The 23,824-nt window shown below is 35.1% G+C and overlaps 1 protein-coding gene across 1 annotated transcript in view; it reads right to left on the bottom strand.

Annotated features, from left to right (window-relative positions):
* Window positions 1–622: 622 nt before the first annotated feature.
* The window catches only part of LOC111150828 (solute carrier family 9 member C1), a 75,099-nt gene continuing 51,897 nt past the window's right edge, over window positions 623–23,824 (bottom strand). The window contains exons 15-27 of the mRNA XM_022508454.1: window positions 23,125–23,320; window positions 21,795–21,980; window positions 19,797–19,946; window positions 18,024–18,075; window positions 16,606–16,754; window positions 13,732–13,857; window positions 13,093–13,191; window positions 12,207–12,380; window positions 5,798–5,929; window positions 5,480–5,665; window positions 3,867–3,987; window positions 2,921–2,967; window positions 623–688 (exon numbers count right to left, since the gene is read on the bottom strand). Of these exons, the coding sequence (XP_022364162.1) occupies window positions 623–688; window positions 2,921–2,967; window positions 3,867–3,987; window positions 5,480–5,665; window positions 5,798–5,929; window positions 12,207–12,380; window positions 13,093–13,191; window positions 13,732–13,857; window positions 16,606–16,754; window positions 18,024–18,075; window positions 19,797–19,946; window positions 21,795–21,980; window positions 23,125–23,320 (1,684 nt within the window). The remainder of the gene's footprint in view (window positions 689–2,920; window positions 2,968–3,866; window positions 3,988–5,479; window positions 5,666–5,797; window positions 5,930–12,206; window positions 12,381–13,092; window positions 13,192–13,731; window positions 13,858–16,605; window positions 16,755–18,023; window positions 18,076–19,796; window positions 19,947–21,794; window positions 21,981–23,124; window positions 23,321–23,824) is intronic.

Below are 23,824 nucleotides of genomic sequence, written 5' to 3'. Positions count from 1 at the left end.
AAGGTAGACTGGTGAACTCATTGTTTCCCAAAAGTCTTGGTCTCTTGTGTCCCCTACTCCAAACATCCTCTTCCCTTCTCCACAAAGACTTTATGTTCACCAGCAGTTGTTTCTGTTTTGAATTCCTTTAGTTTCAGTTGGCATGATCCACAGTATATCTCAAATGGCTATTGGACTGCCTTCTGATCTGTTTTGCCTCCTTAACTAGAACAGAAGCTTTTGAAAATTGAAGTCATCACTTATCACCTGTTTATATCTTTGTTACTTGTTTATATCTTCCACGGTGCAGGGCAGCCTAAAAAATGAGCATGCTGCACGTGGGATTAAGTAGCAGAATAAAGAGAGGAAGCCAGGAGTCTATTTCAGAAATCTCGATAAAGGAATCTTATTTTAGAGTTAATTTTCCAATTTAGAATTCAGAGATAGTGTCATTAGAAGAATCAACGGGTTAGTGGAAGTGATTATATAGCAAATAATGGCTAGTGGAAAGGGGTATAATTCACACTGTCACACCAAAGGGGACCTGAACTTTTGGCTTCAGCCTGTATCTCCAGGAACAGGTGTGATCCAGATCATGTTGAGGAAACTGAGGCAGCTTACCAGATTTTCACTGAGTCTCATTCTAGGTGACCGGATAGATATCCATTTCCTCCTTAATATTATCAAGGAATCCTGAAGGCTGTTGAATCTAGAAGTTGAGATAGCAGATAGGAGTCAAATTCTAAGACTATTATAATGGGTTAGAGTTATAAAGCAGGGCTGGTGTCAAATCTGGTCTATGGAGCAAGGGACTGAGAATGAGGACTTCTACAACAGCAGCACTGTTTTTATTCCCATCCTGGGGATCAAAACACTTTGTAAAGAGCTGATGGATGTGGCAACAGGCCTTTTTGCTATGTGAAGGTAAAGTTACAGTTCTGGGGTATTGGTGGGAGGAGGGTTTGGGGGAGCATGAAGGGAGCTGGCCCGGAAACAGAGCCAGGATCTAATCAAGAAGAAAAAGCATTTACTAAATAACACAATTTGACAGTTATTATATATTATATAGGCTCAGTAGTTGACGTTTCTACCATTTAATGGACCTTTACTTCCACACTAGTTTCTCTATCTTAACAACCTCATGCCATCAGGTTTTCTTTAATTTTGAAAAAGCAGCACTTCGGGGAATATGTACAGGAGAGCATTGGTTTCCCTGCTCCCTCATTATTTAAAATACACTATTAAGCTGACTCTCATAAGCTTGGCAGCCTGCCCAGGCTAAGGAGAAAGATAGGCTACCCAGTGGCCCCTAGGAACCATCTAATATTTTATCTTAAATGTTCTCCTCATCTTCTTCATTTTTTAAATTGTAATTTACTTTTGTTACTTCCTAGTCTTCAACAGCAACTGTGTTTGGGAGAATTAGAGGAGGTACCTGTATTTTTTAGAAAATAAGTTATCTGGAGAGCACAAGAAGTCTGGAGAAGTAGTTTACAATGTGAGGAAGGGGTTAGCAGAAAATAATGGAAATTATGTGTATGGATTGCTTGTTATGTGTCAAACACTTTGCAGTCTACTTTCCATTTCTTTAATCTGCACGGCAGCACTATACAAGGTAAGTATGGTTATTGTCTCTGTTTTGTGGATGCTTAAAGAGGTTAAGAAATCTGTCCAAGATCGCATGGCTAAGAAGTGATGGAAACAGTAAGGAAACCAGGAGTCTCATGTCAGAGCAAATACTCTCAGCCTGTATGTTATTGGGTCAGTAGTTCCAGGCAACAAGTTATAATCAGGGAAGTTTGAGGAACAGCTTCCCCAGAAAGACTCCAAAATGTTTAGGGAGGAGGTGAACCTCTTGCTTTTATGCTGGATGGGAATTGGATATTAAAGAAAAGTGTTGGCCTCTTGAAGACCAGACAGACATGAGAGAATTGGCCTTCAACTTTCTCCCCAGAACCTGTAACCATCTTCCCTGCAACATACTCTTGTTGAGAGATTCAGGGGAGAAGGAACATGTGTTCTTAGAATTTTATGCCTAGTGCTAATAGAGCAAATGGACTTGATGTGAAACATATTTTTAACAACCAAATACACAATTTTCTAGATTGTGTATTTGTATAAGATATCTCTCAGATTCTGGGTATTATAATCAACATTCCCTGGAGTAATATGACCAGCTTGGCACAAACTAGAATTACAAATAAATTCTCTACCTCGTCTGGATCTCCCCAGGATTCAGTCTACAAGCAAGCTGGTGTAGAGGTAGTGAGGTATTTCCATCCTATTTCTCTGTGCCCCACTTTCAATTCCAGGGCTCTGTAATGTTTCAGAACTTGGGATCTTGTTGCCAAGTTGGCCCAGGGTTTTGAGGATCCCAAGATCCCTAAGTGACCTGTCCAAGTTCATAGGGGACTATGAAATGAACCAATATTTATGGGTTTTTCTGGGTTAGCCTGGGGCAGATTAGATTAGTATGGTCATCACTGAGCTCCTGCTTTGTGACAGGCTTTGTGAATAGTTGAGCAAACTGCCTCCATTTGGAAGATCTCAGATGCATAGTTGAGGTAGCAATGAAGGCTTCAGACCAGTCAAAATTTCATCCCAAGGCAGAGAAGTGGGAGGGCTCATGTACATGACAACCCTAGTGACTAGCTACTCAACTAGGTACTCAATAGTGCGTGGTGGCTCGTGTGATTCAAAATAAATATTCTGGTATCTTCTGACCTTTGTTTTTCTTTGTCATTTATCTGATATTTACCCAAAAATATAAATACAATTTCTACTTACCCTGGACTAAGACAGACAGTGTTCATATCGATATTTACAAAATGATTAGCAGGTAAATTCCTTCAGATTAAGAGAAACACACTGATAATTTTCATACATTCCAGACTCTCTTTTCCCCAAAATAAAACTTTTAAAAAGACTGTTTTAAATTTACCTCAATATTTGTATCAAATTGAAGGTCTTCTTTATAGAGTTTGCTTGCTAGTTCAAGAAAGACTGTATTAGTTCAAGCACTGGAACAAAGCACTGTTTCTATTAGTTCAACTGTCACATTAGACCAGGTTCAAGTCATTCACACTCAGGGCCTATGATCTGAAATTGGTGGTTCTCAATTGGTGGAAAGAAGGGTCATATTTTAAAAAAAGGCTTAAAAGTCTTTTATTGTAAAGATTATGTAACAAATGTGCAGGAAGTTTGTAAAGAGATAAAAAAAATGATCTATTGTCCCTTCATCCCCAAATACATTAATGTTAAGTTGTGTTGAGAATGAATGCCAGGCTGTGGGTAATTGGAAGAGTCAGACAGTACCATAGTATTTCCATTATTACTGCTATATAAAATATGTTAATTTGAGGGAAGAGCTAAAAATTGTCTCATTGGGGGCCTGGGTGGCTCAGTCAATTGAAAGTCTGAATCTTTGTTTCAGCTCAGGTCATGGTCTCAGGGTGGTAAGATTGAGCCTTGAGGTGGGCTCTGCCCTCAGTAGGGAGTCTGAGATTCTCTCTCTCCCACCTCTCCTGCTCCTCTCCCCACCCCACCCACTGTGCTCTCTCTAAAATAAATAAAATCTTAAAAAATAAAAATTCCCTCATTAACAATTTTTCCATAGTATTTTGATAATTATGTATGTTTATTCTTATAGATGAAGTATAGAATAATTCCTACTATAACATGGATATTGTCAATCTGGATTCCCCCATCAGATATCAAATATGGCAATTAATTTTCCAATTAATTAATTGGAAAAATTAATTAATTTTCCAATACTCTGGGTAGAATGTATTCAATAGTTTCCAAATACATATATGGCTATTTTATAAATATATACAATTTTATAAATGGAAATTAAGGTCTCAATTACTCAGAGAAATCTAACTCACATGATACTGGAAGAGACGCTTTATGTGAAGGTACATACTTTCTGGTGTTCCATCTGAATTTTTTCAAATCAACCAAAGTTTGAACAATCATTACCTTTGTAAAATCTTCAGTGCCTTGTACCTGAAGTTTGACAGACTATAAGTTAATTTCTGAGTACATATCATACAATTAAATGTTTCTCTGGTAAACTCTCTCAGGACCTCTCTAAGTATCCGGGATAAGAAGTAAACATGTCTCTATGAGATATCTTAAAATACCGGACTATGTTGGTTTTTTCAAAGTCAACATCCCGTGTACTTTCATTGATTTTTAAATGCTCTGCTCATTTGTTTTACAAATGAGAAAAATCATTATGAGTTAATTATTAAAGATGCTTTAAAATATCACCTAGAGAGATTATCTATGTGGCAAAAGAAAGTTTAAAAAACAGTAGACTTCAAGAAATCCTTCAACCTGTGGTTATTTTTGATATGTTTTGAATCACATTGGTACCCACATCTAGAGTAGCAGGGCTTTCTGCCTAGGAGGGTAGACTAGAGTTTCGTAGGTTTTAGGTTGCCTTGAGGATATCTTGCTTGGTCATCTACATTCCGGGTCAGCACCCACAGGGGAACTTTGCTATTATGTATTCAGGAATAGAGTGGTAGGCCACACCATAGTTAATAGTAATGTCTCCCTTCCTCTCAGTGGGTCTATCACATTGGAACTGGTGGCATCTGTTCAGAAAATTTCTCTTATCTCTTTCTCATCTTTGGATTCCTCTTATCCCCACCTCATGTTTTTCTCCTGATCCAAACCTACCTCTAAAGTACTTCTATCATAGCTGTACATGTTTCATTAACATATATATGTTTCTTTTCACTTGGTTGAGAGCTCTTCTGAGCGTAAGTTGCAAATTTCATTTGTCTTGATCACTTTAGCATCTAGCACAGTTTCTGCCATATATTCATTGCTTTAAAAATATATGCCTAATTTAATTGACTTGAGGTCTTTCAATTTATTTTCTCTAGATACATTTTGTATGTCTCCTGATTCCTCCTGACAAGTGCCTTTCTTTCTCTATCCCTACACACACACACACACACACACACACACACACACACACACAACACAGTCTGCCTTCTTTCTTTCTGCATATGCACAACTTCTCATTCTGATTGCCAGGAAAACTCAGCCCCTTAAACATGGCAAGTCCTTCATCTTACATTCACTTTCAAAGTAGCTGAGCAAATACCACTGATACTCAGTTCAGCATGGGTCTGCAGAACTTTCCTAGAGTACTGTTGACACAGTCCAGAGAAAGTGGTCTTTCTGCAATGTGTAAATGAACTTAACAGGCCCTCTCTTGTTACGTACTATAGCACCAAAATCTAACCATGGCCAAAATGTACAGCTCAGTCTGCTTCATTGACACTGAACAGGATACCTTGGTGTTTGGGCTACCAAGGGCCAAAGCAATCAGTGAACTGGGTGTGTGTGGTGTGTGTGTTTATGGAGTGATAGAGGAAACACAGAGGATGGGAAGGTGGAAAAGTGACAATTTTTCTAATGTTCATACATTGTCTGGACATACGTCATATTGACTGGAAGGCAGGAATCAACATTTCTATACCTGACAGCATGTTATAGGAATTAAGGAAGGTGCCTTATAAGCTTTTCGTAATTGACAATCTTCTACAGCTCCATGGATGAGGATGACATAAGTCACAGTTTCATCATAGATACCAGTTTTGGTGTTCTTTGGTATATCTTTTACAGAAACATTACGGAGTTTTAACTGCATCTTGTAGTTCCAGTCCTACAAGGAAAACACGATTTCGTAGTCTACTGTTTATGTTTAATACCAATTCCTAAAGAGTTAATTGATAACAGCATTTTAATACAATTCTATTCAGACAGAAGGATGAGTTTATATATAAACACCTCTTACCTCATAAGATAAATGTTCCCTCATTTTTTTTGCAGCAATTGAAAGTCCAAGTTTTAGCCACATTTTATACTCGATGTGAGGACAACATTGTTCAAAAGCTTCATACAAGTGTTGTATAGGAATAAAACACAACTGAAAAATGGAGGATATAAATGTAATATTTCATTCTGTACACCTATAGTTTAAGGATATAAGGTTTTCTTATTTACATATAACATTAAAGCTAAGAATTTAAATTATGTAAGATTCATGTTGTTCCCTGGACACCTAATAAAATGTGTGTAGTAGTAAATATTTGTGTATCTTTTCATAAATTAAATAGTAAAAGGTTACATGCTCCAATGAAACATTATGTCTTTAGTTTAAAAGTTTCCATGATTTTTGATATGTTGTTTTCTACTTTTTCAGAAACTGTAATAATAATAATAATATATTTGAGCTCTAAGAATTCTTTGTAGATTCCATTGTCAAGTAATTTTTCAGATAAAGGTATTGTGAAAAGCTCCCACCCCATGCTCTGTGGCTTGCTTTATCCATGTTCTTTGCAGTGTCTTTTCAAAAAGCAGAAGATTTTAATTCTAGTTACATTCAATTTATCAATATTTCCTTTTACGGTTAGTGCTTCTTCTGACCTGGCTTAGAAATCTTTGCCTATCTCAAGATCTGTGTTTATAGCTCTAATTTTTATGTTTAGGTCTATCATCATTCCAAGTCAATTTTTGTGCATAATATATGGGGCTGAGGCTCAGAGCTTCCACTCAGATATTTGGGATTTTCAGGATCACTTGTTGAGAATACCATTATCGTTAAAGATCAATTGATTGTGTAAATATGAATCTATTTCTGGATTCTCTTCCCTGTTCTACTGATCTATATTATCTTAAGCTAATACCATTTGGTGTTGGTTATAATAGATTTATAATAAGACTTCAAGTCAGACAGTAAAGGTCATCTAACATTATTCTTTTTAAAATTTTAATTCCAGTGTAGTTGACTCATAGTGTTACATTAATTTCAGGTGTACGATATAGTGATTCAATAATTCCATATATTACTCCAGTGCTCATCAAGATAAGTGTACTCTTAATTCTCTTCACCTATTTCACCTATCCCCTGACCACCCCCCCTTCCCTCTGGTAACCATCTGTTTATTCTCTATAGTTAAGAGTTTGTTTTCGGTTTGTCTCTTTTTTCCTTTGTTCATTTGTTTTCTTTTTTTTTTTTAAAGATTTTATTTATTTATCTATTTATTTATTTGTCAGAGAGAGAGAGAGAGCTCACAAGCAGGCAGAGAGGCAGGCAGAGGCGGAGAGAGAAGCAGGGTCCCTGCCGAGCAAGGAGCCCGATGTGGGACTCGATCCCAGGACCCTGGGATCATGACCTGAGCCGAAGGCAGCAGCTTAGCCCACTGAGCCACCCAGGTGTCCCTGTTTTGCTTCTTAAATTCCACACATAAGTAAAATCATATGGTATTTGTCTTTCTGTGACTTATTTTGCTTAGCATTATACTCTTTAGTTCCATCCATGTTGTTGCAAATGGCAAGATTTCATTCTTTTTTATGGCCAGATAAGATTCCATTATATATATACACGCACAATATTTTCTTTATCCATCCATCTATTGATGGACATTTAGGCTCCTTCGGTAATTTGGCTATTTTAAATAATGATGCCATAAACATAGAGGTGCATATATCCCTTCAAATTCTTTGAGTAAATACCCATTAGTGTGATCACTGGATCTTAGGGGAGTTCTATTAATTTTTTAAAGAACTTCCATTCTGTCTTCTGTAGTGACGCACAAGTTTACATTCCTATTAATAGTGCATGAGGGTCCCTTTTCCTTCACATCCTTGCCAACAATTGTTTACTGAGCTTTTTATTTTAGCCATTCTGATGGGTGTGAGGTGACATCTTATTGTGGTTTTGATTTGTGTTTCTCTGATGATAAGTGATGATGAGCATCTTTTCATGTGTCTGCTGGCCATTTGTAAGTCTTCTTTGGAGAAATGTCTGTTTATGTCCTCTGCCCATTTTTTAAAAATTAATTAATTAATTTTTTTAAATAAACATATAATGTATTTTATCCCCAGGGGTACAGGTCTGTGAATCGCCAGGTTTACACAATTCACAGCACTCACCATAGCACGTACCCTCCCCAATGTCTGTAACCCAGCCACTCTATCCCTCCCCACTCCCACTCCCCAGCAACCCTCAGTTTTTTGGTGAGATTAAGAGTCTCTCATAAGTGACTCTTAATCTCACAAAACAAACTGAGGGTTGATGGGGGGAGGGGGGTTTGGAGAGGGGGGGTGGGGTTATGGACATTGGGGAGGGTATGTGCTATGGTGAGTGCTGTGAAGTGTGTAAATCTGGCGATTCACAGACCTGTACCCCTGGGGATAAAAATATATGTTTATAAAAAATAAAATTTAATAAAAAACAAAAACAAAAACAAAACAAACAAAAAAAAAGAGTCTCTTATGGTTTGTCTCCTTCCCCAGTCCCATATTGTTTCATTTTTTTTCCCTCCCTTCCCCCCACGACCCCTCTATTCTGCCTCTCAAACTCCTCATATCAGAGAGATCACATAATTGTCTTTCTCTGATTGACTTATTTTGCTTAGCATAATACCTTCAAATTCCATCCACGTCATTGCAAATGGCAAGATTTCGTTTCTTTTAATGGCTGCATCATATTCCATTGTATATATATACCACATCTTCTGTATCCATTCATATGTTGATGGACATCTAGGCTCTTTCCATAGTTTGGCTATTGTGGACATTACTGCTATAAACATTCGGGCGCACGTGCCTCTTCGGATCACTACATTTGTATCTTTAGGGTAAATACCCAGTAGTGCAATTGCTGGGTCATAGGGTAGCTCTATTTTCAACTTTTTGAGGAACCTCCATGCTGTTTTCCAAAGTGGTTGCACTAGCTTAGATTCCCACCAACAGTGTAGGAGGGTTCCCATTTCTCTGCATCCTCGCCAGCATCTGTTGTTTCCTGACTTGTTAATTTTAGCCATTCTGACTGGTGTGAGGTGATATCTCATTGTGGTTTTGATTTGTATTTCCCTAATGTCTTCTGCCCATTTTTAAACTGGATTATTATTGTTATTATTATTTTTTGGTGTTGAGTTGTATAAGTTCTTATATATATTTTGGATACTAACCTTTTATCAAATATACCATTTGCTAATATCTTCTCCCATTCAGTAGGTTATCTTTTAGTTCTTTTGGTTGTTTCCTTTGTTGTGCAGAAGCTTTTTATTTTGATGTCGTTCCAATAGTTTATATTTGTTTTTGTTTTCTTTGCCTCAGGAGACATAATTAGAAAGAAGTTGTTATGGCCAGTTTCAGAGAAATGATCACCTGTTCTCCATTCCAGGATTTTCATTTTTTATTCATTTATTTTTTTAGGCAAACTCTATGCACAATGTGGGGCTTAAATTATGGTCCCAAGAGTCACATGCTACTGACTAAGACAGCCAGCCAGGCACCCCTATTCTAAGATTTTTATAGCTTCAGGTCTCCCATTTAGGTCCTTAATCCATTTTGAATTTATTTTTGTGTGTGGTGTAAAAAAGTAATCCACTTTCACTTCTTTGCATTTAACCACCCTGTTTTCCCAACATCATTTGTTGAAAAGACTTTTTCCCATTGTATATTCTTGCCTACTTTGTCAAAGATTAATTGGCCACATTATTGTGGGTTTATTTCTGGATTTTCTATTCTGTTCCATTGATTTATGTTTCTATTTTTGTCCCATACTGTTTTGATTAGTATAGCTTTGTAATATAATGTGAAATCTTTAATTACGATACCCACAGCTTTGTTTTTCAAGATTGCTTTCACTTTCTTTTATGGTTCCATACATATTTTAAGATTGTTTGGTCTAGTTCTGTGAAAAATGCTGTTAGTATTTTGATAGGGATTACATTAAATCTGTAGACTACTTTGGATAATACAGACACTTTTAACAATATTTGTTTTTCCAACCTATGAGCATGAGACATCTTAATTTCTTTCATCAAGGTTTTATAGTTTTCAGAGTACAGATCTTTCACCTCCTTGGTTAAATTTATTCCTAGGTATTTTATTATTTGTGGTGCAGCTGGAAATGGGATTACTTTCTTAATTTCCTTCTGCTGTTTCATTATTAGTGTATAGAGATGCAATGGGTTTCTATACATTGGTCTCGTATCCTGCAACCTTACTAAATTCATTTATCAGTTCTAGAATTTTTCTTTTTGACGGCCTTTAGGGTTTTTTATATATAGTATCATGTCAAAGAGTGAAAGTTTTACTTCTTCCTTACCAATTTAGATGAGTTTTATTTCTTTTTCTTGTCTGATTGCTGTGGGTAGGGCTTGCAATATATGTTGAATAAAAGCAGTAAGAGTGGACATCCTTGTTTTGTTCCTGACCTTAGGGGGAAAGCTCTCAGCTTTTCACCTTTGAGTCTGATGTTAGCTGTGGGTTTTTAATATACGGCCTTTATTTTGTTGAGACATGTGCCCTCTACACCTACTTTGTTGAGGTCTCTTATTATGAATGGGTCTTGTACTTTGTCAAATGCTTTTTCTGCATCAACTGAAATGCTCATATGGTTCTTATTCTTTCTCTTATTGATGTGATGTGTCATGTTGATTCATTTGTAAATATTGAACTACCCTTGCATCTTGGGAATAAAAGTCATTCAATAGTGGTAAACGGTTTTTTTTTTTAATGTATTGTTGGATTCAGTTTGCTAATATATTGTTGAGGATTTTTGCATCTATGAGTAGGTAACTTGATGTTCATCAGAGATATTGGCCTATAGTTGTCTCTTTTGTAGTGTCTTTATCTGGTTTTGGTATCAGGGTAATGCTGACCTCATAGAATGAATTTGGAAGCTTTCCTTCCTCTTTGATTTTGGAATATTTTGAGAAGAATAAGTACTAACTCTTCTTTAAATGTCTGGTTGAATTCACCAGTGAGGCCATCTGGTCCTGGACTTCTGTTTGTTGGAGTTTTTTGATTTCTTGTTCAATTTCATTGCTGGTAATTGATCTGTTCAAATTTTCTACTTCTTCTTGATTCAGTTTTGGGAAGTTACATGTTTCTAGGAATTTATTCATTTCTTCTAGGTTGTCCAAATTGTTGGCATATAGTTTTTCATAATATTCTCTTACAATCCTTTGTATTTCTCTGATGTCAGTTATTTCTCCTCTTTCATTTTTGATTTTGTTGATTTGAATCATCTCTCTCTCTTTCCTATTTTTATGAATTTGGCTGAAGGTTTATCAATTTTGTTGATTTTTTTCAAAGAGCCAGCTTTGCAGCATCATCTCCAGAGGTGGACGAGGCCCAGCTGTCCCACTTGTAGTAACGCTATGATTGTTTTTTAGGTGATGCCAGCCTAGCCTGGTCCTTTCATTATAAAGTTTCCCATTAATATTCCACACAGTAGTTCTAGCATCAGTTGATGGCTGTTGCCTAGATCCATTACTTCACTGAGATGGCAAAATGAAGATACTCTAATTCTCTGTTTCTACATTTGTTAGCTGGAATTCTGTACAGAAGAAAATTTCTCCTTCTTCTTCTTCTTCTTCTTCTTCTTCTTCTTCTTCTTCTTCTTCTCCTTCTTCTCCTTCTCCTTCTTCTCCTCCTCCTTCTCCTTCTCCTCCTCCTCCTCCTCCTTCTCCTCCTCCTCCTTCTCCTCCTCTTCCTCCTCCTCCTCCTCCTCCTCCTCCTCCTCCTTCTTCTTCTTCTTCTTCTTATTCTTTTGGTTACCTTGAAAGAATTCATAGAGGAAAGGCAGGATAAATGTTGAATGCCTTCGATTTAAAAAAAAAAATCCATTTTTAGGATAGTAAGTTCTTATCCCAACAATCTTATTGGAAACTAAACAAACTTTGGTATCATCATCAACTTATGGATTTTTGTATATCATGGGGTTCAGTTGTTTGCAATCATTTTTCTTTTTGAGTTTAAATTAGGCCAGTGATAGCCCCTGTTGCTTTGAGAATTTTGTCCTCATTGTGCCTGGGAAAACTTCCATCCACTTTGCTCAACTTCTTTATTAATAAATGTTAGTTCTCTGACTTTTTCCCTTCCTTACCTCCCAAATTATGGTATTGATAGCTAAATATGTCCTCTAATTTCCCCATGAGAGTCCTCATTTAATCAGTTTTTCTGGTTAAAACTTTCAATATGGTAGGTTAATTTTGCAAGCCATTTTGCCAGGACAGTATACTGGATAAGTATAATTTGGTAGCAAGTTTTATTCCTTTACTATTCCTATTTAAAAAAAATGTTACTAGACTGTAAATATATGCTAAGTACAGAAATAACCTTGGTATTTGATACTAGATATTTAATAAGTTACAGCAATAGGCAAAAAGATGATGTTTTCTGACCTCCACTACGGTTTTGCAGGTAGCAGAATACATCATGGGCTTATTAGTTAAACAGTTTAGCTCTCCTATTATTTCCCCACTGATCACAAAGTCTGTGTACATTAGCTGATAATCTTTCTCCTCTGACTCCCAGAACATTTGGTCAATTCCGAAACCAGGTTTTGATCTTTGAAGCTGTTAAGGAATGAAGAAAGAGGGAAAAAAAAATGCCAGTTAATTACCAAAACTCTCTAATTTTTTATTTTTTTTCCTTTGGTTTTAACAATTTTAATATGTAAATATGATTTTGAGGATGCTTCTTACTTGTGCCTTTTAAAGTGAATTTATTAAATTAGCAAAAGTATTCTTAGATACTGCAATCTTTCTGATTCCTTCTACTCAGCCAACTTATACCTGCCTTAAAATGGCTAAATGCCCAGTTCAGATAAACACAAGATGAAAACAACTTAAAATATTGCATCTTAAAGATGATCCTTTGGATGGTTTCTTGTTATCTACGGGAAAGTAACGCTTAAAAGGTGATAAGTAGGGGCACTTGGGTGGCTCAGTTGGTTAAGTGACTGCTTTCGGTTCAGGTCATGATCTTGGAGTCCCAGGATCCAATCCCATGTTGGGCTCTCTGCTCAGCAGGGAGTCTGCTTCTCCCTCTGACCTCTCCCCTCTCATGCTCCCTCTCTCTCATTTTCTCTCTCTCTCTCAAATAAATAAAATAAAATAAAAGGTGATAGGTAATGTTAACCATTGTGTTTGAACAAGAAAAGTGAATGGTGGCTGTTGTCCTAAAAGAGGAACAATGCAGTTCTTAACATGGAAAACTATGAATTCTCAATTTTATCGATTTTTTAACTAATGTTCACAAGTGCATTTTTGAATAAATCTGACTTACCTTTATCATACCTGATATTATTATATAAATTCCTTTGGGCTCATCACCTTCTTCAAATATATCATTTCCACAGTCAAATGTTACAACTCTGGCTCTTTCCTTAAAAATATCACCAAATATATAGGACATAAACACTATATTAGCAGTGGTTGGGGATGTTGAGGTTTACATCTTAATAAAAGTTCTTACATTTTAAAATATCAGTCAGTAAGATCCAACTTATTGTGTTAGTGATAAATTTGTAAGAGAAAATAGGAATTATGAATATCAAAGAGATGAAGGTGGATATCCATAGATCTTTATAACTTCAGATGCGATGTTTACGCATGGAGTTTTAAGCTGGAGATTATCACAGTCTTTATTAAAAAAAATTTGTTAAAAAAAAAATCATTTGGGGCGCCTGGGTGGCTCAGTAGGTTAAAGCCTCTGCCTTTGGCTTGGGTTATGATCCCAGGGTCCTGGGATCGAGCTCCGCATTGGGCTCTCTGCTCCGTGGAGAGCCTGCTTCCTCCTCTCTCTCTGCCTGCCTCTCTGCCTACTTGTGATCTCTGTCTGTCAAATAAATAAATAAAATCTTTAAATAAAAAAATCATTTGTTGGTACATTATAGATGGTATTACCAGAAAATGAAAATATTACCTGAATGAAGTGTATATGGTCTTTGTCTTTGTCTAGCCATGGAATATGGTAGAGTGCTTCTTCAATAGTAAGGGGCTTGATAACAGGTAGGAAATCAAGTAGCTCTCTTTTTTTGGCCATTATTAACTAAAACCACAAAATTTAAGAAAGAAGATGAACAAAACTGGTGTTCACAGAATGCTTACGAAATTATGACTTGGTACTCTTTCTTTTACTTGCTCTTCTGAGATTTTTGTTCTTCTATGGAAACCTTCAACTTCTCCCCACTGACAGCATTTTTCTGTTATCATCATTCTGAAGTCATAGATTAAATATTTAAAGTAAACTTTTTTTAACTGAATTATAACACATAAACAAAAAGTGCACAGATTATAAATGTCCACTCAAAGAACACTTACAATGTGAAAAGATCTTGGTAACCTGCACCCAGATTAAGAAATAAAACATTTACTACACCTAAAATCCTTATATTCTCTTCTAGTCATTTCGTTTATCTAAAGATAACCTCTTTTATCAGAGTTTAACTTTGTTTGGTTTTGAGATTTATCTGCATGAAATCAACAAGTATGTACTTATTTGTGTCTGGTTTCATTTGTTCAGATCTCAGTAAAGATGAGATTCATCTTTAATATTAGAGGGAGCAGAAGTTTATTCCTGTCATTTTCATTATTGTAGAGGATTATGTTATATGGATATACCACAGTTTTGTCTACTTTTGATCAACATTTGGAGTGTGCCAGCTTTGGCCTTTTGTAATGCTGCTGTATTTGTTTGCTGTACATATGTATACATTTCTGTGGATATACGGTTCTGTAATCTAATTGCTAGGTCATATGAGTATTTTCACATTTAGTAGATTCTGCCTAACGATTCCAAAGTGATTATGTTAAATTATACTCTTACTCTAATATTCCAGTTCCACATAATTTCCTATAGCTAATATTGTCAGTTAAAAAAAATTAAGTATTCTGATGGTTGTGTATTGGTATTTCATTTGGTTTTAATTTGTGTTAAGTTTATGACAATAAAATTTAGTACCTTTTGTTATGTATCAGTTATTTGAATATCCTCTGTTGTGAGGTGTCTACTAAATGTGCATGACTCCTTTTATCATTTCTTTCAGTTCTATGGTAATAAACTCCCTTCATTTTTGTTTATCTGGGACTGTCTTAATTTCTTTTTCATTTCTGCAGGACAGTTTTGTTGGATATAGGATTTTTGGTTGATAGATTTTTTTCTCTTTTAGCATTTCAAATATATCAGTTAACTTCTGGTCTCCAAAGTATCTGATAAGAAATCTGATAATAATCTTATTAAGGATTGCTTATATGGGATGAGTTACTTCTTTATTGATGATTTCAAAATTTTCTTTTGCCTTTTGACAGTTTGATTATAATGCATCTTGGTGTGGGTCTCTTTCAGGTCATCCTACTTGGAATTTATTAAACTCCTTGGATATTAATATTTATGTATTTCATCTAAGTTGGGAAGTTTTCAGCATTACTTCTTCAAATATTCTCTGTCTCTCACCTTGTGGAATTTCCACAGTGCACATGTTGGTCCTCTTGATTGGATCTCACGGGTCCCTTAGATTTTGTCACTTTTCACCAATCTTTTTATTTCTGTTCCACAAATAGGATAATTTCCATTGTTTTATCTTTAAGGTGACTGATCTTTCTGCCTGCTCAAATACGCCTTTCAGTTCTTGCCACATAGATGTTATATATTTTCTGTTAGGTTCACACTTAAGGATTTAGAGTTTTTAATCAATACTGTGAATAGAATATTTTTCTTTAGTTGAGGAAGAATTTTGAATGTCAATATTATTTCTGAATACCCTATGATTTACCTTATTAATCCTACATATTTTAGTTTATTTTCCTAGGATTTTAAAGAATCAATATATGATAACCTTTTTCATCTTTCCAAAAATTTTATCTCTCTCAATTTCCTTTCTTTCTTTTCTTCACCTGGCTAAGACTTCCAGCAAGGCATTCAATATTTGGAGAGGCACTGTTCATTTTCCTTTTGGTCCTGACTTTAGTTGGAATACTTATGTTTTACCATTTAATACAATGTTTCTTTTAAATTTTAAATAGAAACTCTTTATTCAGTGAAGGATTCTACTTCTCTTATTAGCCTCATGAGAATTTTAAAAAATATTTTGAGTAATAAATTTTGTCAATTTTTTTCCTTTTTCTTCAATTTTTTAAACTCTTAATAAGTTATATAGCTATTTTGAGAGCTAAAACATTCTTAGTCATAGTATACTAAACTTTTAATATACCACCAGATTTAATTAGCTACCATTATGTTTAAAAGTTTTGTATATATATTCACAAGCATAATAGCTTTTGTTTTTTTTTCTCATACCATTCCCAATCTGGAGAGTAAATTTTGTACTTACAGAATTAGTTGTGACCCTCTATTTTTTTTATATGTCATGGTACCATTTAAATAACTTAAAGAAAATGTAGTGAATTTTTCATATAACTGAATGCTCTTATAAATTATGGGAGTCTATTGGAAAAGTTATTTCAGTGGTGTAGATATTTCCTAGATACTGATTTCCACTGTAGTCTAGGATGAGAAGTAGTTTAATCATACCAATGGTTTGGGAGAAAAGCATAGAAAGAGATGGTCTCTCACTGTGCCAAGAAAGGGAATGAGAAATTGAGCATTGGAGATCAGGAAGGAAATGCTCTATGGTAGGTGCTTTTCTTTAGACAATTATTTTAAGTTAGACAATTATTTTAAGTTAGAGACATTCCTATCTCAGAGATGGCTTATATTAGAAAATCAGAAGTAGGTTTGAAGATCATGAACAACTATATATCAAGTAAGTATATTTGCTTTAAAAATATGCTACCTTACCTTATTAATTTCAGAGCCTTCAATTTTATGAATAATACCTTTTGACCTAAAAACCTTAACAATTTCTCTAGCCAAATTGAGCATGACATTAATCTCCTCCTTTGTTTTCATAGTAACAGCGATTTCTGGGTGGTCATACTCTAAGTAGCCTGAAAAATAACATTTTCAGATAAAATAAGAATATTATTTAAATATTTCATGTGGACAATAAGCTAGTGTTTCCACTCTAAATCCATGGAATACAACCCTCAACACAGATAAATGTATATCTTCCTGATGAGGTGTCTGCAATCAATCATAATTCACCAGTGGCTGCAGAGTTCTGCTTGCTATTTTCTTGTCAGCTTATAGCTAAGCCCATAAGGAAGGACAGACAACCCTAGCCCTAGGATTAACAATTATACTGATATACCTGTATAGGATATTGAAAGGCTCTTCTGGGCCCTAGGTCTGGAGTTTATGTTCTACTTTTCTATTCTGTTTGAATTACGATTTTGGACTTCAAACAGTGCCTTAGGTATGGCTTCTGATTAAGTCTTCTCATCCATCTTTGGTTATTGTCAACCCAGCATTCCTGAGCATCTAGAGGACTCATCTATGCTCTTCTGCCTGTCTTATCAGGCAGAAGATTCCTGAATGCCCATGAGAGTTGCTTTCACTTAGATTCTATTTTGGCTTTTCCTTTGTGATGGCTTCTTGTCTCACTTGACAACTCTCTGCCATGCAAAATCTCTCAAGTCTTGGTCAATTCTCAGATTTGCTGTGTCATTTTCTTGCCCACTACCTGGTACCAAATCTCCTTCTCCTTCCACATGAACTCTATGCTATAGGAGTGTGTCTGTCCCACTCCCAGGATTTACTCTGTACTAGGAGCATGACATGGCATGACTCAGAGAAGAAGCTATTGCCATATTTAGGCATAGAGGCTCCCAGCAGTCATATCAGAGATCTGTGAGACTCTTTTCTGATTTCAGCTTATAAATCCTAAATCCTCAGATGGTAGTGAGACTCTTTTCTGATTTCAGTTTATAAATCCCAAATCCTCAGATGGTAGCTCTGTGGCAAGTGAAGGGGAAAAAATAACTTTTTTTCCTTGTATTGCTCAGGATGGTGTGTGTACTTTTGGTTTGGAGGAAAATAGAATTTATAAGGTGATAATAGTATGTATAAACATGCAATGTTAATGTGTTTAATAAGAATTTGAAAGGTCTTTATTGAGGTATAAGGCAGGAAAAACGAGGTAATATTACACGAAACCCATCTAAACCAAAGATATGATATTGTTGAAGTTATATAATTTATTATTAGTAATAAATAGGTTTCCTCAAATATCAGTTTAGTTACCAAAATAATTGCCTCTCTGAAGTAGTGATAATAAGGGATGTTTGTGCTTAATCTTTAGGGTGAAGTGTACATACCCAGCTCTTTCATAGCATGTCCTGTATTCTTCATTATCCTCCTTAACAACATCTACAAAATAAAAGAAGATTTATCTCCCTGGAGAACAAGCTGTTATAAAATATCTTTACATTTGCAACTGATGAATTTTTTTTAACTTAACTAATAACTTTAAAGAAAACATGTGATGGGGAAATTTTCAGGGATTAGAATTCAATTTTGTGCAATAAATTTTATGTTTCTCCAGCAAGTTGGTGAAGAGAATAAAAAGTGGCATTACCAGGTTGATTTTGAGAACCCCAAAGGCAAGTCATATTTTTTTCTTTTTCCTTAAAGTAACCTGTTTTAGGGTACTATTGATTCTGAAAAACACAAGCACGGTTGATGCTTTCCTCTCTTCAACTTTGGGGCCACAGGGAAAGCTTTCAATCTTAAACGAGGTAGAAGGTTTGGCCGAACTGTGTTAGAACAAAAATGAACACTAAAGCTGGACATCTCAGGGATTCAGTTCCTCTTGTTTTTCCTACTGTGTATCCTCAAATTCCAGTGCTAAATATCTGTTTCCAGGTAAGAACAGGTAACAAAATTTAGGAAAAGAGTTTTAAAATTTACAGGTGGCGAAGAAAGGAAAGATACTGCTTTTTGTGTTCTACTACATAACACATGTTCAATTTTCTCAACTATAGAGCTTTGGGTATATTACTTGACATTCACATGTTCCACATTGCCTTGAAAGGTAAGTATTTCACATAGTTGACAAACTTGTGAGAACAACCACCTCAGTCAAAAAAGTGAAAATCCAGAACTTAAGCCCTAGAATTCTCTATGCTGTTTATTAGCCATGTGACTGAGCATAATCATTCAACCTCTCTTGGCTTTTTTTGTTGTTGTTGTTCTTTTTCTGTGTAATGAAGAAATTAAACAAGATTTCCTTCTAGATGAGCTATTCTTACTTTTTTCATTTGGCAGATCCCCTTCATTTGCTTCTTTTACTGTGGGAAAATCAGGCAGGGAGAGAGGAAGGGAGCCTTTGGGAATTATGAGGAGTCTCCCTTTGCTTAACATTACCATTACATCTCATCTTCCAATATTTCCTATTTAGTGCACCTGTTGTTGACAGATTGTGGAATTTGCATCAGGAGGGAGCTGATGACCACCGCACATATGTTTCATGTGCCCCAAAAGGTGGCTTGCAAAAGCCTCGTGATTTGCTACTGTGACACAGACAATTCAGTAAAAGATATATTCAGCTTCTGAATAATACATATGTAGACTAGTTTAAGTTTTTTTTTTTTTTAAAGATTTTTATTTATTTATTTGTCAGAGAGAGAGAGGGAGAGAGAGCAAGCACAGGCAGACAGAATGGCAGGCAGAGGCAGAGGGAGAAGCAGGCTCCCTGATGAGCAAGGAGCCCAATGTGGGACTCGATCCCAGGACGCCGGGATCATGACCTGAGCCGAAGGCAGCTGCTTAACCAACTGAGCCACCCAGGCGTCCCATTGTGGAATTTGCATCAGGAGGGAGCTGATGACCACCGCACATATGTTTCATGTGCCCCAAAATGTGGCTTGCAAAAGCCTCGTGATTTGCTACTGTGACACAGACAATTCAGTAACAGATATATTCAGCTTCTGAATAATACATATGTAGACTAGTTTAAGTTTTTACAGAAATTACTTAGCAAATTGTGTCAAAGACCACATCTACATATACAGACAGAGGACATAATGGGTGGGGGCAACTGAGAGATTGGAGGAATAAACCCTTACCTTACTAATGAAAGTTTTTCTCACCTGTCTAACCTGCTTAGAACTTGAAATCTGATCAATTATAGTCATTATATCTTCTTCACCTTGGACATATCCTTTTAGTATAGCATATTTCAAGGACAGCTGGTGACTCATCTTTTGATCTATTATTTGCAGCAACTTTGGGGTTATGAGCTGGAAAAAAATGGAACTACCATTTACTATAAATTGTACACATTTAGTTGGTTATATATTGATTAGTTTAACTAAAGTAGATAATATTAAGAAATAACATGTTTTCAACAGTAACTATAGTAACCTGTCAAGGTTATTTTATTCATGGTACTTTTATAACTTCATGACCAGAGTGATTTCCCTATAATTAATAATGCTGGACACCTATGTGAAGTTATGAATTTACTCTTTACTTATGTCCCCTATAGGGCATTGAATACTACTTTCAACTGCTTTAAATTCTTGGACAACAATGCAATTAATCTTCTGGGCTTGTCATAAATGTGTATTAAGTACTTCCACTTTTACCTGTGAAATCTTCTACTAACCTTCTTATCAGAAGGTTTATTTGGGAGTTAGAATCCACCACAACTATACTTCTTGTTTGACCCCACTATTTATTTCTCATTGTTTCTTTGCTGAGGTTTAACTTTCTAGATTATCTGTTACCACTCTGCAGTCCTTTAACTTCCCCAGAGTTGGCTGTTTCCCATGTTTTCCCATCTATGCTCCATAATCTTCTTCTACTTCTACTTCTACTTCTACTTCTACTCTCCCCTCCGACCAACTGCCATTAATCCTCAAAGCACTAATTTATGCTCATCCTTCAAGATTCAGTTTAAGCATCACCTAATAAAAGACATCTTTTTTAAAAATCTCGTTAGCATTTTGTATATACTCTGTTTTGCACTTACCTTACAATGTAACATTGGAACATCTAGATGATACGTCATTTTCCTTCTACAAGTTCTCTAGAGTGTATCTAATTTGTCTTCATGTTCCAGGGCCTACCATTTGACATAAATTAAGGGTTCAGAATTTCCTGAATACCTAAACAAAATTTCCTTAGGTGGTTTACCAGTTTCTTTACTTAAAATATTTGGTAGACCCTGTATATCCTCCAATCAGAAAGAATTAACTAGTCCTTGGAATACGCTTTGCTTATCTTCCTTAGGTCAAATTGCACACTAGCATTACTTGCAGTCTTATTTAACACTAAAATGGGAAAAGCTACTAGTTGCATCCTTTTAGACCTTAGCAAAAGTATTTTTTAAGCATATGTAAGAAAGCTCTAAATGTACAGATTCTAATCTGCTAGTTTTATCTCTAGATGAACCGTGTCTCACTTAGGTTTGTACCTCTCACAGTGCTTAAATGTGCATGTGTCTTGTTTCTGTATGAATAGAGCGAGCCAGTGAGAGAGAGGGGATGTACACCTGTTCCATATATATACTTCACATGCCTTGTGATGGAGTGAGTCCCATGTCATTGAAATAACTGTATAGATAATAAAGAATATCATGCTTGTTATAGAAAGATGATTAGACAAATAAGGTTATTTTTGATGCTGTGATTTTATGTCACTATGAATTTATGAAACATGAAATGCATAATTTTTGGATTCTTAATACGTATGAATTTATACTATTTGCTTTGTCATTATGAATGGTGTGCATGGTTGTTTTGTTGATTTCCAGGTTTTATACCAGGAACTAACTAACGAACTAACATTACTTTGGGCTTAATTTATACTTAAATTACTATGGAATTTTTTATGTGCTCTCTATTCAAAGAAAAAGCTATACTGAGTATTTCTATACTTTCATGTACTAAATAAATTGCACATACAATTTGGATATTCATAAAATAATGTTATAAAATTTAATTTGTAGAAGGGTTATGAAATTTAAAATATAAACATCATCTCAATAAAAAGTGGAAATCATAAAACTACTAAACTGATCTTAGTCCATATTTCATGAAGCAGTCAGTAGAAATTTGAAATTGAATGATTTAATAGTTCTTTACCTTCAAAATACGTAGTAAGCGAAGAAATCGAACAATTTTTATAAAGATTACTGTTAGAATAAGATCAAGAGTATAAGTAATAGAATTTGTCTCAATAAGAATTATATCTATGATGCCAACTGATGTAATCACTAACTCAAATAGGTTCCAGGCCTGTAAAAAATATTCTTTCCTCATTGCAGCCATCTGTTGATTAAAAAAAATACATTATCTTGTTTTTGCTTTTACTGTAACATTTTCCACAATAACTGAAACATCACTAGTTAGATTCTTTTCTGATGTACCTTAAGATTACTTGTCTGAAATACTAGTAAGGAAGCATATTAATTTAAAATTCAAATGGTTGAAATATTAAAGCATAGCTAAGGGAGTGGGAAGTATTAAAGATGATTGTGGATGCTAGTCTGGGAAATTGGGTTTTCAGTGGAATTCTGAAAGAAAAATAGGTTTAGAGAAGATAAATTTTTTAGAATATGCTGTTTGAGATGTTTGTATAGCATTTTGTTGGAGAGATCCAGTCATCAGTTTCTATATGATCTGAGGTTCTTGGTAAGATCTGAGCTGGGAATGTGAATTTGGAAGTTATTAGACTATAAATGGTAGATGATGCCAGATGATGCCAGAAGTGAAAGAGATAGCATGGCCTATGAAGCTCTTTATTCTTTATGTCCATGTCTCGTTTTCCATACCCTCCACACAAATCTAACATCTCTCTAATATCCATGCTGACCAATCCATCCCAAGCTCCAGTCACTGGGAGTGATGTCCCTTGTGCATGCAATGGTTTTGCTTCTAGCTTTTCCCTTGTTTTTGTCCATCATGTTATATACTCATATTCTCAGTCTTCACTTTTTGGTCTATATAACACAATGCTATTATCAATACTATTATCAATTTGTTGACCCTTTCTTCATTTTACAACTACCTTTATATTAGATTTAAAAATCAAATCATGAATGTTTTTCAGGCATGAAGGGGTATCTATCACTCTACCTATCTCTATCTAGTATTAAAAAAAATTAAAATGAACACTATCCTGCTAAATTTATGAACACTGTCAATACCTTTGAAACTCCCTTTGACACACACCATTTTAAAATTTATGTTTACAAATACAAAATCAGTTCTTAAAGTATGGATGTTTTCTATTGAGTTTCCTTAAAAATTTACCTTTAAAAATTAAAGTTTGGGAAGTGAAAAAGAATTTCATACACTCCTTTAGAAAATTGTGTGTAGTTAGTGTTGGAAAATGAAGTTACAAAATCTCTCTGTGAAACATATAACATATTCACACATACACAGATACACATACACCACAATTTTGGATTACCTTAAATAGGGACTCCACGATATAAAATGCAAGAAAAGAGTAGTTAGAGTATCTTAATTCATGGTCATAGATATCACTTAAGTTAGGTATCCAAGAAATTATAATAGGAAACATATTCATTAGTATCACAAGATATCCAATATACTCAAATTCATCCGTAAATACAATTTTATGGCATAAACGAAGAATGCAATGTCTACAAAAAAAAAGAGTTTTATCTAATAAAATAATTACACTGAGTGACTTTCATTATATATTCAGTTCTGTTCTAATCATCTATAGTACACAGCCCAGCTTAGTTCTGGGTAGGAGCAATCACTACCTAACACTTTCTGGCATCTCCCTTCAGATATTGTCCTTTTAATTTCCTCCTCTGCTAGATGTCTTGAGGCTTGTTTCACCTCTTTTTTCCCCCATCTTCCTCAACTCTCATCCATTTTTAGTTTTAATAGAAATACTTTGGTCAGGAGATGGGAATAATTCAAATTAGAAATATTAAAAAATAATAATAAACAAAGGGAATTCCTTCCACCTGCCAGACATGATTACTAGTAACAGTTTAAATATTAGTCCAATCATTTTTTTATGTAATCATTATCTGTAAACACAAAAATTTTATCATACATATCATTCTAAACTTTTTTCTTTTTCTTAACAATGTATCATGAGCATCTTTCCTTGTTGAGGCATAAAATCTGTA

Source organism: Enhydra lutris, unplaced genomic scaffold (assembly GCF_002288905.1).
Source record: "Enhydra lutris kenyoni isolate GAN:26980312 unplaced genomic scaffold, ASM228890v2 scaffoldscaffold2, whole genome shotgun sequence".
Lineage (NCBI taxonomy): Eukaryota > Metazoa > Chordata > Mammalia > Carnivora > Mustelidae > Enhydra > Enhydra lutris.
This window is presented reverse-complemented; position numbering and strand designations above follow the sequence as displayed.